Here is a 14,463-nt window from a genome sequence, read left to right as displayed (position 1 = left end):
AAGAGATCTTCATTTATTAATAATCAAATCATAATTTTCTCTAAATTAAACAATTAGATTCTGAACTAAGTATAAACAGAAACATAATTTTGGAAGTTCATGTTGACCTTCCTCATGTCAAAACTGGTAACATTTAATCTTATCAGTGATATGTATAGAAAAGGCATTTCCCAGGTTAAATAATCTCTTTGGACCATGGTTACATTTTTTTTAAATCTGCATATATTTCTAAAAAGCTTTTATTTTAGTCAAGAAGCTAATAAGCAATATGGATAAACAATACATATGTAAATGTTGTCAGTTCTCATGGAGCTTGCAAATGAAGCAAAGGTCTTTTGTTCTCTCCTTTTCCTGTCCATTCTTGCATGAGGGTATTTATAAGCCCACCAAAATTTGGAACTAACCATACTTTGTGCCAAGAAACCTCAGGAATTCAGCTTTTGATATCTTCCTAATTTGAATATGCTAAAGACATTTTTAAACCTCAAAAATAGACTGCCTTGCCTTGCTATATTATAGATATAGGTAAGTAAAAACTGCTTGGCATGCTTTCTTTGCTTTCAGATGATGCAATAATTCTGTTTTGGTTGTTTTTAAATAATGACTTGACCATACATAGAACATTACTTAAACAGAAATTGTCTTAGGTATTGGTCTCCAGACAATAATTCAAAATTAAATTTAAAAACTATTTCTCGAATGGCTATTGCCATGTTCCCAATTCTGGAAGGAACACTAAACATCAGTTCCAATAGGGAACTGCAAATATATTTATTAACGTGTGTGGATGAGCATGGTTGGGCCTCCTTTGTCCCCTCTCCTTCACCTTCCTAACAAAAGGAAGGCGAATATGAATCAAATACAATTTAAGGCTAAAAAAAAAAATCAACTACATGAAACGCCTGATTTTCCTCTAAGTAAATTCATTCAGCAACAGTGGTAAGCAGAAAAGAACTGCTTTCCTGGGAAAATGGAAAACAAAGGGTAAGAGTTGTCTAAAGCTTAGGAATGTTTGCTAAGTAGAACCAACATCATCACATCGATGACATAAGCAATAAACAGGGATGGGGGTAGGATGAATTTTTCTTTTTTATACACAAAAAAATGCTGCACAGTGCGGTGGAATCCCTAGCTCTGGGTCCAGAATTCAGTGGCCTGTTTCCCAATTCCTCCTCCGCTCCAATCCTTCCCCCTTCCACCCCAGACACCCTTGGAAATCTGGAGGGAAGAGGTGCGAAGAAGAGGGAAAGTGGAGGAGGAGGAGGTGTGTGCAGTGCTAACAGACGTCAGAAAGAGGGTGATGCCTCGCCCCATCTTCTCCACAGGCATTCCATCCTAGCTACTGGGAAGGGTCGCGGCTTAGGGTACGCCCACCGAGGCCGGCAGAGGCCTCGACGTGGGGGGAGNCAGGATGGTAAGGTTATTCAGTGTTTGGGAACAGTGGGAACCTTCTACGGCCCCCAGGCCTGGAGGGACAGAAGGAAGGGTAGTATCACCAGAGCCCAAAGACAGGGCTGCTTAGTAGGAGCTGAGGCCATAGAGAAAGATTGTCCAGAGGGAGTTGGGATCACAGAAGAAATGAAGTCTTTGTTAGAGACACAGCCTGAGGTAGAGAGAGAGAAAGGGTCAAACACCCAGGCTTCTCCCCTCCTCCTGGTTTCCAAATCCTGGCTAGGGTCTTCCCTAGGCCAAACCTAACCAGAACTCAGTTTGCAAAGGAGTCTGGGGAATTTAGTCTGCAGGGGTCAGTCACTGGTGATACAAAGCAGAGTATGAAAAGGGCAGGGAGTTTGACAGCAAAAATGCAAATGACAATAAAGATAAGTGGAAATAAAAATCCTGTGGATGACTTTTCCATTTGACTAACTCGTTAAAAGCTATAGAAGAAGAGAAAATTACTCATTAAGGATGGCAGAAAGCGCTTTATCCTGCATGTCTGAATTTTAAATGGAAGTTCCATTATCTTCTCCAAAATTATATCACTAGGTATTAGGAAAACATGTCTTGATATATTCTTTTCTATGACATAGTCACTTCTTTTTAGAAATGTTTCCAAAGCTGGTAGAGCCAGAAGGGCCCCAGAAAACTAGAAAACAATTGCAAATAAAAATAGAGATTAAATTCTTATGAACTCACAGAATATAAAACAGATACAGAAAATAATTCAATTTATAAATTTCAGCTATGTTTTTCACAGGAACATAATGGTTATGAGCAGTAGAGGTCACTGTGCATATTTTTGGTCTGACGGCTTCAAGAGAAGTCAATGTTTCACTTTTAGGAGGTTAACTCTTTTTAAAGCCCCAAGGATCTTAATTTTGCTGTTAATGTATGATACTAGTGACTTATTTAATCGGTAAATAAATTGCTGTATTATCCACAGTGTCCACTTTAGCACGCAATGATGCAGAATAAGGAGAAGGAAATACTGTAACATACTCACACATAAGGCCATCTGACTTATTCTGTAAAATATACCACCCTTCGTCAGCCACTGCTATAATTGGTTGAACTCGATTATTGTATTTGTAATGCCATCTTTCCGGAATCTCTTCTTTTTTGTAAACAGTAAGATTAGGGTGAGCATGAGCTAGTGCTTCATAGACTTCATCAAATTTACCTAAAAGAGAAGGGAGAAGAGAGGCACTCGGAAGAAGACACAGCTGCAATCAAAGAAAATATCATGGCAACAGAAATCAGTCAACGCTGATACCCCACTGAGGGAAAAAGCCAGCAAACTGCACATAATGAAATATGGCCAGGCACTTGACAACTTCCATCCTCTAAGAGGGAAGCATCTTGAGGGGGGAAACTGAGAAATCATTAATTTTCTGTTATAAGTAAATTCACTTTATAAAATTAAGAGAAAAATTTTTATATGAATAGAAATCTCTAACTTGAGATGTTTTAATAACTTACACACAACACACACACACACACACCACATACCCCACACTGATTAGCGGTGCTAAAGTAACATGTTTAGGGCACTGCAATACCCAAACGAAAACAAAGTTGTGTTCTGGTAGCTATGAGCACAGAGATGAGAGAATCTCTAGATAAGAAAATATGGTAATTGGAGGCTGAGGGTTGGGAAAGGGCAGACTGGAGGTGGAAAGCACACTGTAAAATGGAAATGTTCTTTAACGCCCTGGAGGTGTTGCAAAAGTACTCCCTGTAATTTCATAGGCGCTGAACCTGGGCACTATGTTCTCTCCTTTTCTCGTTTTTTTCAAGCCCATTTGGTGGGGGTTCGTTCCTCCCTGCCTGCCACGCCCTGACAAGGCAACACCATATCAATGTTGAAAGGAAAACTGAAGGGTTAATGTGACTTTCTTAAACAACAACACAACACTTGCTATTTTATAATGAATTTGTTGAAACGTTTGTGTGTAGGCGCCCATGTGTATTTTAACATTCGCTGTTTCCTGTGGTCCTGTTAATTCTTCTGTGAGGGCTAGAACTCTCAATTGTGAGGTATTCAGCTTTTCAGAATCTTTTCTCTCTTTTGATACCTGGACTAACCCTAGGAGGTGAGAAAACAGAAGTCAGAAGAGAAGAGCAGGCCTGAGCCTTGCTCAGCACTTACACTGTGATATGGAGATGTAACATGTAGGTGACATGGTTGGTATGAAGCTTAGAGAAGAGGTTTAAAAAAAGGTCAAGGTCCTGTTATTACTTCCCCTACTTATAGAGAAGAAAAAGGAATCTTAGGTTGACCAAAGCTTTCTCCTTCCTACACTCCACTGCTTCCCTATTCAGCAGGTCCTAAGTAAGGATCTGTAGAAGGCTTTAGGGCCCAGAAATCACTCTAATTGCATGCAAACTTTGTATGTATATTTGATGATTCCAAAGTGGTTAAACTTGACTCTCATCAATATATAGAGCATCAATTGCAATCGTCTAGGAAAAAGTGAAAAATTATACTCCAAGTGATACCGTCAGATTGGTTTGAGGAAATAACAAAATATTCTGTTAGCCTGTTTTCCAGGGAGTAGTTGGGGCCTCCAGAGAAGCACCTGCAGACACCCCTAATGGAAGCCAGAAAAGAACCAGTTCAATCTGGTTAACTCATCTATTATGAACTTAAGATGACCAAGAGCTCATTACAATAGTAAAATCCCCGCCTATGGGAAGAGTTTGGGCACCGTTTTCTGAACATGTGACACATGATCTGCTACTTTGCCAAGCCGACACCACTCTTTATAGGCTATGACAAAAATTTCCACTATGAATATGCATTAATTTGATGGGATAAAAGCACAGAGGCTCCCTAGTTCCAGGAGCCACGGCTTTGGAAATTATTCCCGGTGGGTTCCTTATTTGCTGCAAACAAATTTCATTTTGCATGGCAACCACTCTTGGCGTAATGTCTGGTTCCTTGTTCACCAAGAAGCAAACCAAGTTCAGTTCAGTAACAACAAAAAAAAACCCCAGCAAAACAAATAAACAAAAAGGTTTATTTTCCCCCCAGAGTCTCAGGGTTAAATTCCAAAATACTATCATGACACAGACAAGCATACCTTAAAGGCACAGAATCAAAAATTCCCCACTCAGTCGAACTGGGCATGTGCAGACCTAGTCTCAGACCACCACTCAGTCAGACTTACCTTCTTTTGGCAAGATGGCTGCTACTGGAGATTGGTCAATCAGGATATAGTGGTCCTTATCCAGATACTGGTCAAGTTCTATTACCCTTTCCTCAGAACACTGGGTCATTCCATGATCGCTTGTGATAATTATATTCAGAGTGTTCCACAATTTTGCCTTTTTCAGCATTTGTATAAGGTATCCTAACTTCTTGTCAATATCTGAAATGACAGGCCCCATGAGCGGACTGTCAGGTCCCAAACGGTGGCCCATGTCATCGGGTTCTTCCCAATAGAGAAGGCCAAGATTTATGGGCTCTTCTGATGTAAACCATTCAATAATTTTGGCAACTCTCTCTTCAAATGAAACGGACTCATTGTAAAGCATGTAGTGAGAAGGGAAACTCTGATGTATTTTTACATCTGTTCCGGGCCACATGGCTGCACCACTAGTATGTCCTGCCTTCTGATTTGTGATCCAGATTGGAGTTGCTCCTTCCCAAAACTCAGAATCATAAATATTCATGTGATCCAAGGAGAAAGATTTGTTCAGAATAGGATCAAACATGTCATTTGCAACAATCCCATGGTTCTCTGCAAAGAGGCCAGTTACCAAAGTATAATGGTTGGGGTAAGTCTTCGTAATAAAAATGTTAGTAACTTGTTTCACATGAACACCGTATTTCATAACATAATGAAAATGGGGTGTTGGAACTCTATATAAGTAATCCCAACGGAATCCATCAAATGAAATTAGAAGAACCTTATGCTGGTCTGGTTGGAGAGAAAATGCAATTGAAAATGTTAATGCAGCAAGTATGAAGGCCACCCAGTGGAGTTTTGAAGTCATTTTCAAAGTACTTGATCAGCTTAGTGTATAAGATGATCTGTATAAAAAAACATACAGAAGTTAATAGCAATAATTTTGTTTTGTATACTTTACCCAAAACTGAAAGTGATGGTGCTTAGTAATCCCAGTTATATCATAAATCACAGCCTGGAAGGATTATGTTGTACAGCTTCATCTTAAACAACAGACCTGGGGCTACCTGTATAATAAAGCTAAGANGAAAATAATTTTATGGTTGGGGGTCACCACAACATGAGGAACTGTATTAAGGGGTCGCGGCATTAGGAAGGTTGAGAACCGCTGGTCTATACTCTTCCGCCCCTCTGCCAATCACATTGACTGCTACCCCATAGCACTGTAAACTTTGTTGGCTCCTCTTTGTTTCCATCTAATATTTATGCTGCTGTCCAGTGAATTGTAGACTTATCAAGAGGCAGTTGTATTTTTTCCAGTCTCTTTTTTTTTTGCTAATAATGCTTGTTGTGATAATTAAGTAATTTAAAGAAAGAATATAAAGTCTGACCTAGTAATTTTATTTTTCAGAACTTATCCTGTCAGAGATGGAGACAAAGATTTTGGTATGACATTATTCACCAAAGTCTTATTACTAATACTCCTCAATGAGAAACAACCTAAGTATCTCACAAAAAGAAATAATTAAGAACATGTTCATGTTTTCATATGATGGCTACTATTCAGCCATTAAAAAGCACATTCTCAAAGAATACTTAACAATAAGGGGAAATTCTTATGATAAAATGTTAAAAGAGAAAAGCAGGATATAAAACTCTCTATGTAGAAGGATATTGATATTTATAGTATTTATTTTTCTGGTTTTCCAACTACCCCTTGCCAAAATTTTGGTGGTCTCTCATGTTATTGGGGGGGGGCATATTCCCCTAATCATCCCAGTTCTCTGTGTGAGACACACAAGTGGCATATTTGTCACATCAGCACTGACTTTACACTTCTCCACTCCCAGTGGCTTTATTACCAGGCAATTCCGTTTCACCACCATTCTCCCACCAGCTGTGCCCTATGGACACATCTCTTTGTGTCCTGCACCACCCAGGATGATGTTCAAAAATATGAGCTCCTGGGAAGCAGGTGAAGAAAACAAGGACAGACTGGCAAAATCTGAAGCCAAGAATATCCTTTTGAGAATGTCCTTGATTTGGGTATATATCCCCATTTCTAATAGAGGGACAGGCAAAATAAAATCAATCAAATCTCTCTCTCTCTCTCTCTCTCTCTCTCTCTCTCTCTCTCTCTCTCTCTCTNTAGTTTGTGGGAGCCCACAGGAGCGGTGTGGGTCCGCTGGAGGCAAGTCGCCCACTCCCCTGGCCTCTTACCTTCCCAGCAATCCGGTCAGTCCGCATCGGATTGGGGCAATGAACGGGGGAATCTGGAAGGGGCTCCCTCCCGCAGACCCGGGACTATAGCGGGGACCTAGCGAGAGCGAGGGGCGCCCCTTGAACCCGCAGCCGCTCACCTGCACGCAACCTCGGCGCAGAGCACCTGACCAGCAACGCCTCCTCGCCTCGGGCCCCGCCTCTTGGTTCTTATTGGGTACAGTAGAGATTGTTACTAATGGTGTGCTCCTGGGAGTCGCTGCACCACCGGTCAATCAGCGGAAGCGGGGCGGGCGCTGCTTGGGTTTGGAGGATGGAGGGGGCCGCAGCCCACGTGAGCAAAGGGCAGGCGCGGAAGCAGCAGGGGGGCTGTAGGGGAGAGGAGTCAAAGACACCTGGTGCTTGTGCTCGCTAAGGTCCTCTCTCTGCCTAGTCACCAAACCTTTCCGCGGTGTGTCTTTTCTAGACGGACAGTGCTGAAGTCAGTGATACAGAAAGATTATAACACGCTATGCCAGTTGTCTGTGTGCTCTAACAACTCACTGTTTTTGTTAAAAGCTACTTTTATTCTCTGATCTCTCAAGATTTTTGTTTGTGTTTTTTTATCACAAATTGGTGGCTTCGTTCTGAGGAACACCGCAGGATGCCGATACGACGATGAAATTTTCTTCAATTCTTTTTCTTTATTAGTTGGTGTTGGTACCTGCTTTACCGCACAAAAATATAATTTAAAAAGATTTAATTTAGTCAGTTCCCCAGCCCCAATATTTATTGTCCAGGTCTTTGCAATACAAGGACTCAGGAATCTGCAATAGTGTGGCACATGAGAACGAATAAATAAATTAAACCAAGCCAGGTTCAAGATTAGGTTAATTTGCACAGGGAGAGAGGCTGAACAGCTCCTCCGATGGTTGCATCTAGCTGTTTCTAACTTTGTTTCCAAATGTGCTGAAATGCTGTGAGCTTCAGGTCTGATTTCTCTTTCAAGCAAGTCTTTGGCTGTTTCTTCTGTTCCCTTACTATAGAGAATTAATTTTTCAAGTATTTTTGTAACTGATGGTATTTTTAGGGTGGCGGAGGGTGGGCATGTGCATAGTTTGCCAGTTTGATGCCAACTATAATTACCATAGATTATAGTAGTGACTCGGAGCTCTCCTGAAAGGTTTTGTCCATCTACACAATTCTTAGGACTAATTCTGACCACTCTGCAATGGGCAATGATATCTGCTTGGTTGTTACAAGTTTTAACACATAATTAGCCCATAAAACAGAGTACAAATCTAGTGGCTTTGGCTCTGTCTGGAGTTTATGTCTCTTGTCTGGTATGCTGGCACTGTAAAATGCATAGACATTCCTGTTGATATTTAATTAAATGAGACATGCATTTTGGTCATAGTTTTTTCCCCCTTTCTTCACTTCTCATAGAAGGGACAGTCCCTACCTCAATTGCTTCCTTCTGATTGTGTCATACCATCCCAAAGGGCATGGGGGGGCACTCTCAGGGGGCCTTTTATTTGTGGTAACTTGGGTTTATAGCTTTCCACACGTGAGATGGGGATGGAAAGGGAAGCCGGTCTCTATGTTTAGCCAGACCCAGGGACAGTGAAGTCGTGCAGGTTGTTCCAAGCCTCCAAAGCCCTGTCCTTTGAAATTGCCCAAACTTGGAACGGGTAGTCTAATATTATAAGTCCTTTGTCCCCCCAAAATAGGCCAACCCTGTGTTCTCCCCAAACACTAAAGAACAGCTTATGCTGATTAGAGAGCAGAGGTAGGCAAAACCAGACCTTTTATACGGGTCATTGAACATTGCTGGACTCTGTTCAAATGACACCCTGCCTTGCTCTGCAAACTTTTTATGGAAGGTACAATCGTGTTTTCCGGCTACCCCTGTGAAATAGGCCTGGTACAGCTGTTAACCACAGTACATAACTGGGGAAATGACTCATGATAGCCTCAGTGAATGTCAGACACACTTCCCAGATCTCCATATAATATCATCTTGTGTTTAACTGGGAGGTTTGTGATATAACTCATGCCACTAATGGGAAGAAAACGGGGCTTCAGTTGTATAGATAGTGGAATGACTGTAAACGCATGGAATCCTCCTTACGCACTCTGTGACAGCCCTCCTGCCAGGTCTGTTGCCTCAATTTCTGTCCGATTGCAATAACTACTCAGCAAAATTATGGAGGTATAAGCCACAACCCGATATTGGTTATCGCTATTCCTTCATTTTATATTATTGAATTAAAACAGTTCTCATTGAGCTAGTAATCTTTTTATGAATAATGTAGTGACAGGAGTATATCAACTTTTTTCATGGGTTTTGGGGTGGGGATGGAGGTCCCTCTGCCTCTTTGAGGAAGTCTGATAGGGGTTTGAAGACTGGATTCTTTTCTTCCTTAGGAGCTGGAAGAGGTTTGTGCTAAAACTGAAATATGATCTGTTCTTTCTGAAATAGCCAAGACTGATTCTGCCACAGAAGTTTTGTTTTCAGAACTGGTCTATACCCCATGGTAGGGAAAATGAACACATGATTTTACAATTTAAAAAATCCGTAAGGTTGCAGTACACACAAATGACTAAATTAAAAGAAAGTCTATTTCTTCATCCTTTATAGAACATTCTGCAAAATGTGGGTCTCACATATTCAAAAGCCATGGGTTACGAATCATTGGGACTCTGGCACTGGACTGACCTTAATTCTTGATAAATAGTAGGTCTTTACTAATTTGTACTCATTAGCAGAAGTTCAGCCCAATGAATGCAAAGGTGAATTATAGATTATTCAAAGACTTAGTCCAAGTATTTTTATATCTAGTAGTAATTGAGGCTGTTAATGGAATATTTGTACTAATTAGAACTGTATTTTCACACAAACAATTTATCCTCTGAAAGCTTTATGTAAGTCAACTATAACCGTATAAACTTCTTTGCATTATTATATTTTGTAAATTGTGTTCATAGTGTATAATTTTCCTAGAGCTACTGTAACAAACTACCACAAACTGGCTGGATTACTCATATAACAAGAGAAATTTACCCTCTTACAGCTTTGGAGGCTAGAGATCTGAAATCAAGATATTGGCAGGGCCACACTCCCTCCAGAGGCTCTAAGGAAGAATCCTTCCTCTCTTCTAGCTTCTGGTAGTTTCTGGTGTTCCTTGGCTTATTGTAGCATAGCTCTGATCGTTACCTCCATCGTCACATGATATTCTCCTCTCTGTCTCTGTTTTCATGTAGCCTTCCACCAGTCACTGGAATTAAGGTCCACTTTAATTCAGTAAATTCTCATCATTAAGGTCCACTTTAATCCAGTAAATCCTCATCTAAATTTAAATAAATCATCAGCAGATGTCCTATTTCCAAATAAGGTTACTTTCTGAGGTTTCAGGTGAATGTGGATGTTAGAGGGACACTATTCTATGTTAGAGGTACACGTAGCTGGCAGAATCTTTAATTTTATAGCCCAGCCTGGGTCAGAAGTTCATTAATTATTACGAAAATGGCTCAACTCAAGGAAAATGACAACATCTAGCGCTGATAAGGGCGTATAGCAACTGCAACTATCGTGCATTGCTGGTGGGAATGGAATAGCCATGTTGGAAGACAGTCTGGAAGTTTCTTATAAAATTAAACATGCGTTTACCATACAACCCAGGAATTCCACTCCTAGGTAATTAGCCAAGAGAAATGAAGAAGATATCCTTTCAAAAATTTATAAGCAAATTTGAATAGCAGCGTTATTCATAATCATTAAAAGCTAGAAACAATTCAAATGCCCTGCAACTGTGAATAGATAAATTGTGGTCTATCCACAAATGGAATACTATACAGCAACAAGAAGAAATGAAGTACTGATACTTGCAACAGCATGGATGAGTCTCAAAAACATTTTGCTAAGTGAGAGAAGCCAGATAAAAATGGCTGTATACTGTATGATTCCATTTACATGACATTCTAGAAAAGACAAAATGCTGGGACAGAAATCAAATCGATGGTTTCCAAGGGCTGGGGTTAAAGGAAGGAGATTGGCTACAATGGGGCTCCAGGAGTTTTCTGACGTGAGAGAATTTTGATTGCGATGGTGATTGCATGACGGCGTAAGTTCATCAAATTTAGAGAACTAGACACCTAAAAATATTTAAATTTACCATTTGTAAATTATACCTCAATGAACAACAGCAACAAAAAATAGGCCCTACTGTGCGATCACTCTCCCCAAAAGCTCATGAATTAGGCCTAGTGGTGTTTGGCTTTTACTAGTAAATTTTTTTTTTTGAATATGTAATAGTTTAGTTTTTTGTGTGTTTTTTTCACTTAATATATATATTTTTTATTGTTAGTTTCAGGTGTACAGAACAATGCAATAGTTATCCTTTTCACCCTCACAAAGTAACAACCCTCCTCCCCCCATGTACTGCTCTCCCACCCCCGATATTATGCTTATCTATTACAATTCCATTGACTCCATTCCCACACTCTACTCCACATCCTGTGATTATATGTATATATAATTATAGTTGACATACAATCATTCAACATCAGCTTCAGAAATACAGTGCGGTGGTCAGGCCTCTATACCGACTATGAAGTGGTCTCCCCAACAGGACATGAGTTCATCTGGCCCCCTAAGAAATATTTACAACATTATTGATTATATTCCTCAGACTGTCTTTTCCTATTCCTGAGGCCATATTGTAGTTACCAATTTGTATTGTCTCATCCCTTCCCCTCTCCTTCATCCCCACCCCCTCCCAGCTAACAACCCTCAGTTCTTCCTCTGTGTCTCTGAAATTTCTCTTCAGATCGTATAAATCTTTCGCCTTTTACTAGTCGATTTTTTATGTGTAACAGAGCATATTAGTTCAGTCTGCAGGGCAGACCCCTTGGGGCCCCTGCTCTGCTGCTTTTCATGTTCTTTTACCTTGTGAAGCACAGTCTGGAAACTACATAGCAAAGAAACAATCACTTTCTAAACTAGAGCTGAATGTCATTTGTTAATAAACCAGTCTAGGATGTGCTAGTGCAGGCAGAAGGGACAGCTGTCTTTTGGTATCTGGTTTAAGGCCTACATATTCTCAGAAGGAGCCAAGTACAAAACTGCACGTACGTTTGTGGTGTATGGAGTGAAAACATTAGGCCCAAACCACATTCTCAGTTCTTTGTAAAGAACATATATCCCTTAGAAGCATCAAAGCACTTAGTTTAACCTTTTCATCTATTTTGAAAAGTATTTGCTTATCACAAGTATTGTAATTCTGCAAATTTACTGTGAGTGTGGGAGGACCTAGAAAAAATGTTGCCCTACTCCCAGATCAAAAAGACATATTTTTCACTCTGAAATGTAAATCTAAACATTCTTTAGCAACTATTCTGTTGTTTGAGGATGGCACTGGATTCCTTGGTAAATATTACACTTTATGCATGGGCAAAGCAGGTAGCAATTGCTTTACGTCTTTGTGCTTTCTTGGCCTGGAGGCTGGGGAAAAAGATGGGAGGGTATTTCTCAATCCATTTCTGGATGGCTGCAGTTTCATAATTGGAAATTCATCTCTTTACCTTAAGGCGTTTCTCCCAGAGTGATGCCAGATCCACCTCTGTTAGCCTTTTACTCACATGTGTGTGTGACTAAGTCTATCTGATTTACTCAGAGTAGCAGAATTTGGTGGAGAGAAAGACCCTGAGACGGGTGGGTCAGTAGGTTGAGCATTGTCTTTTGAGAGGTGACTAAGTAGACTGTATTATTTCTGATGCTTTTATGTGCTTTTGTGTCATTTCTCTAATCAGCATTTTCATCCCTTTGGAGGCAGGAGTGTATCTTATGCCTCTCTGTGTTCAACTCCTCCAACACTCATCACAGGACTAGAATCACAGCAGCTACTCAAACTAGTCATTTTAAATTGACTGATTGTTCCAGACTTATGCCATTCTGAGGCCCTTTTTTCTGCCATGATTACTTTGCCCTGATCATTGATGCCCATGCTTCCTCCTACACACTAGCTGTCAAGGTTTTCAAACCCCTACTCACAGATCTTTCCACCTTTTATTTCAATATAGAGTGGCCACCCTTAACCCGATGTCGTTTCAGTTCTAAGGATGGCCCTTCTCTGGATGACGACGCCAGCCCCATTTGTTCACCTCTCACCGCATCTGTGTGTTGGCTGTTGAAGGAAGAGATTGTGAGAGCTCCCCATCTCCGCATCACCTGATAAGGGACTTGAGTTATTCAGCTGCTGGCAAAACACCAAATCCTCCTTTCATGGATGGAGGGCTGAGCTCAGGCACTCTGCCTCTGTACTTTACACTCCTCAGGCTCCCACTATGGAGGACCTCCAGGCCAAGGAGGACATCCAGAACCTCCAGCTCTGATATGAAATCCAAAGACCCCTTGTCAGCAAGTACCTACCTGAGTTTGGCTCCTACAGAGCTAAGGTCTACTCAGTCTGAAGATCAAGTCTGTCCCCAGAATGTCTCTCTTCTATCGACACTTTGGGGTCTTTCTGAGCTGAATTAACAGCCTGGTTCTGCCACTTAGTAGTTGTGTGATCTTAAATGAGTTACTCACTCTCTCTGAGGTCCACTTTCCTGAGCTGGCATAGGAAAAGACCCATTTGTATTGCACCAGGCTGTGGTGTTGCTTGGCACAGTACCTGGTATCTGATTGCCACTAAATAATAAGCGTTGTTATTATAATTATACTAATGTTGTTATTAACTCTATTTCATGCCCACTTCCCCTCCCATGCAGTGACCCTTATTCTAGCTTTATAATTGTCCTTTGGTACCTATCTCTTCTGCTCCTACATACACTGCCTAGTGGTTTGTTATATTTTTCAATGAGACTATAGTCCCCATTCTGGAAAGTTTTAAAATGCCCTTCCTACTTTTCCCCTGGCCTTGCAGACCATAACCTTTTCTATTAATAAAAATGTACAAACTTGCAGCATATGACAATGAGGTGACCTCCATAAAGGAGTGGAAAGCACACATGCATTTATGCTGATGTGCCTACTTCTTCTGATTCACAAGACTGTGATTTGATGCAGGCTCATATCCTAAAACTGGGTGGCACTGAAAACACAGGACATGACAACATGTGTCACACAATGTACTAGGAATAGACTAATACCACTTTCCAGCACCATTTGTTGCAAAGTATTTCCTTTGTCTTTGCATCTCTTTGGTTCCTTTGTCAAAACAATTCACCTCATAAGTAGGGGTCTATTTCTGGACTCTGTATTCTGGCCCATTGTTCTGTCTGTCTGTCCTTATGCCAATACTACACTGACTTGATTACCAAAGCTTTATGGTACGTCTTGATGGTAAGGTAATGTGAGTCCTCACGTGTTGTTCTTTTTTAAGATTACGTTGGCTAATCTGTGTCCTTTGCCTTCTCGTATAAATTTTAAGATTGGCTTGTCCATGTCTATAAAATGCTGGCCTAGATTGTAATTGGGATTACATTAAATATTTAGATCAGTTTAAGGAGAATATTGAACTTAACAATATTTAGTATTCCAACCCATAAATGTAGTGAGCACCCCCAAGCCTAGGGTTATAAACCGAAAGCAGCAGAAACTCTCTTAACCTATTTACACTTAACTGACTCACCAGAATGGTCTATACCAATAGTTCTCAACCTATGGGTCGTGACCCCTTTGGGGGTCGAA

At 40.6% G+C, this 14,463-nt stretch overlaps 1 protein-coding gene and 1 pseudogene across 2 annotated transcripts in view; both read right to left on the bottom strand.

Annotated features, from left to right (window-relative positions):
* Positions 1–2,523, bottom strand: part of LOC109382916 (ferritin light chain pseudogene) — a 26,588-nt pseudogene extending 24,065 nt beyond the window's left edge.
* ENPP5 (ectonucleotide pyrophosphatase/phosphodiesterase family member 5) overlaps positions 1–7,004 on the bottom strand; it is a 14,670-nt gene extending 7,666 nt beyond the window's left edge. The window contains exons 1-3 of one of the 2 annotated variants that reach the window (XM_019642774.1): positions 6,932–7,004; positions 4,611–5,476; positions 2,444–2,620 (exon numbers count right to left, since the gene is read on the bottom strand). In XM_019642774.1, coding sequence (XP_019498319.1) covers positions 2,444–2,620; positions 4,611–5,439 — 1,006 coding nt within the window. In that variant the 5' untranslated portion in view covers positions 5,440–5,476; positions 6,932–7,004. The other variant, XM_019642775.1, reaches the window with a different exon arrangement.
* Positions 7,005–14,463: the final 7,459 nt, after the last annotated feature.

This window comes from Hipposideros armiger, unplaced genomic scaffold, assembly GCF_001890085.2.
Source record: "Hipposideros armiger isolate ML-2016 unplaced genomic scaffold, ASM189008v1 scaffold_72, whole genome shotgun sequence".
In the NCBI taxonomy this organism is placed as follows: Eukaryota; Metazoa; Chordata; class Mammalia; order Chiroptera; family Hipposideridae; genus Hipposideros; species Hipposideros armiger.
Note: the sequence above shows the minus strand (reverse complement) of the source record. Positions and strands in the feature narration are given on the sequence as shown.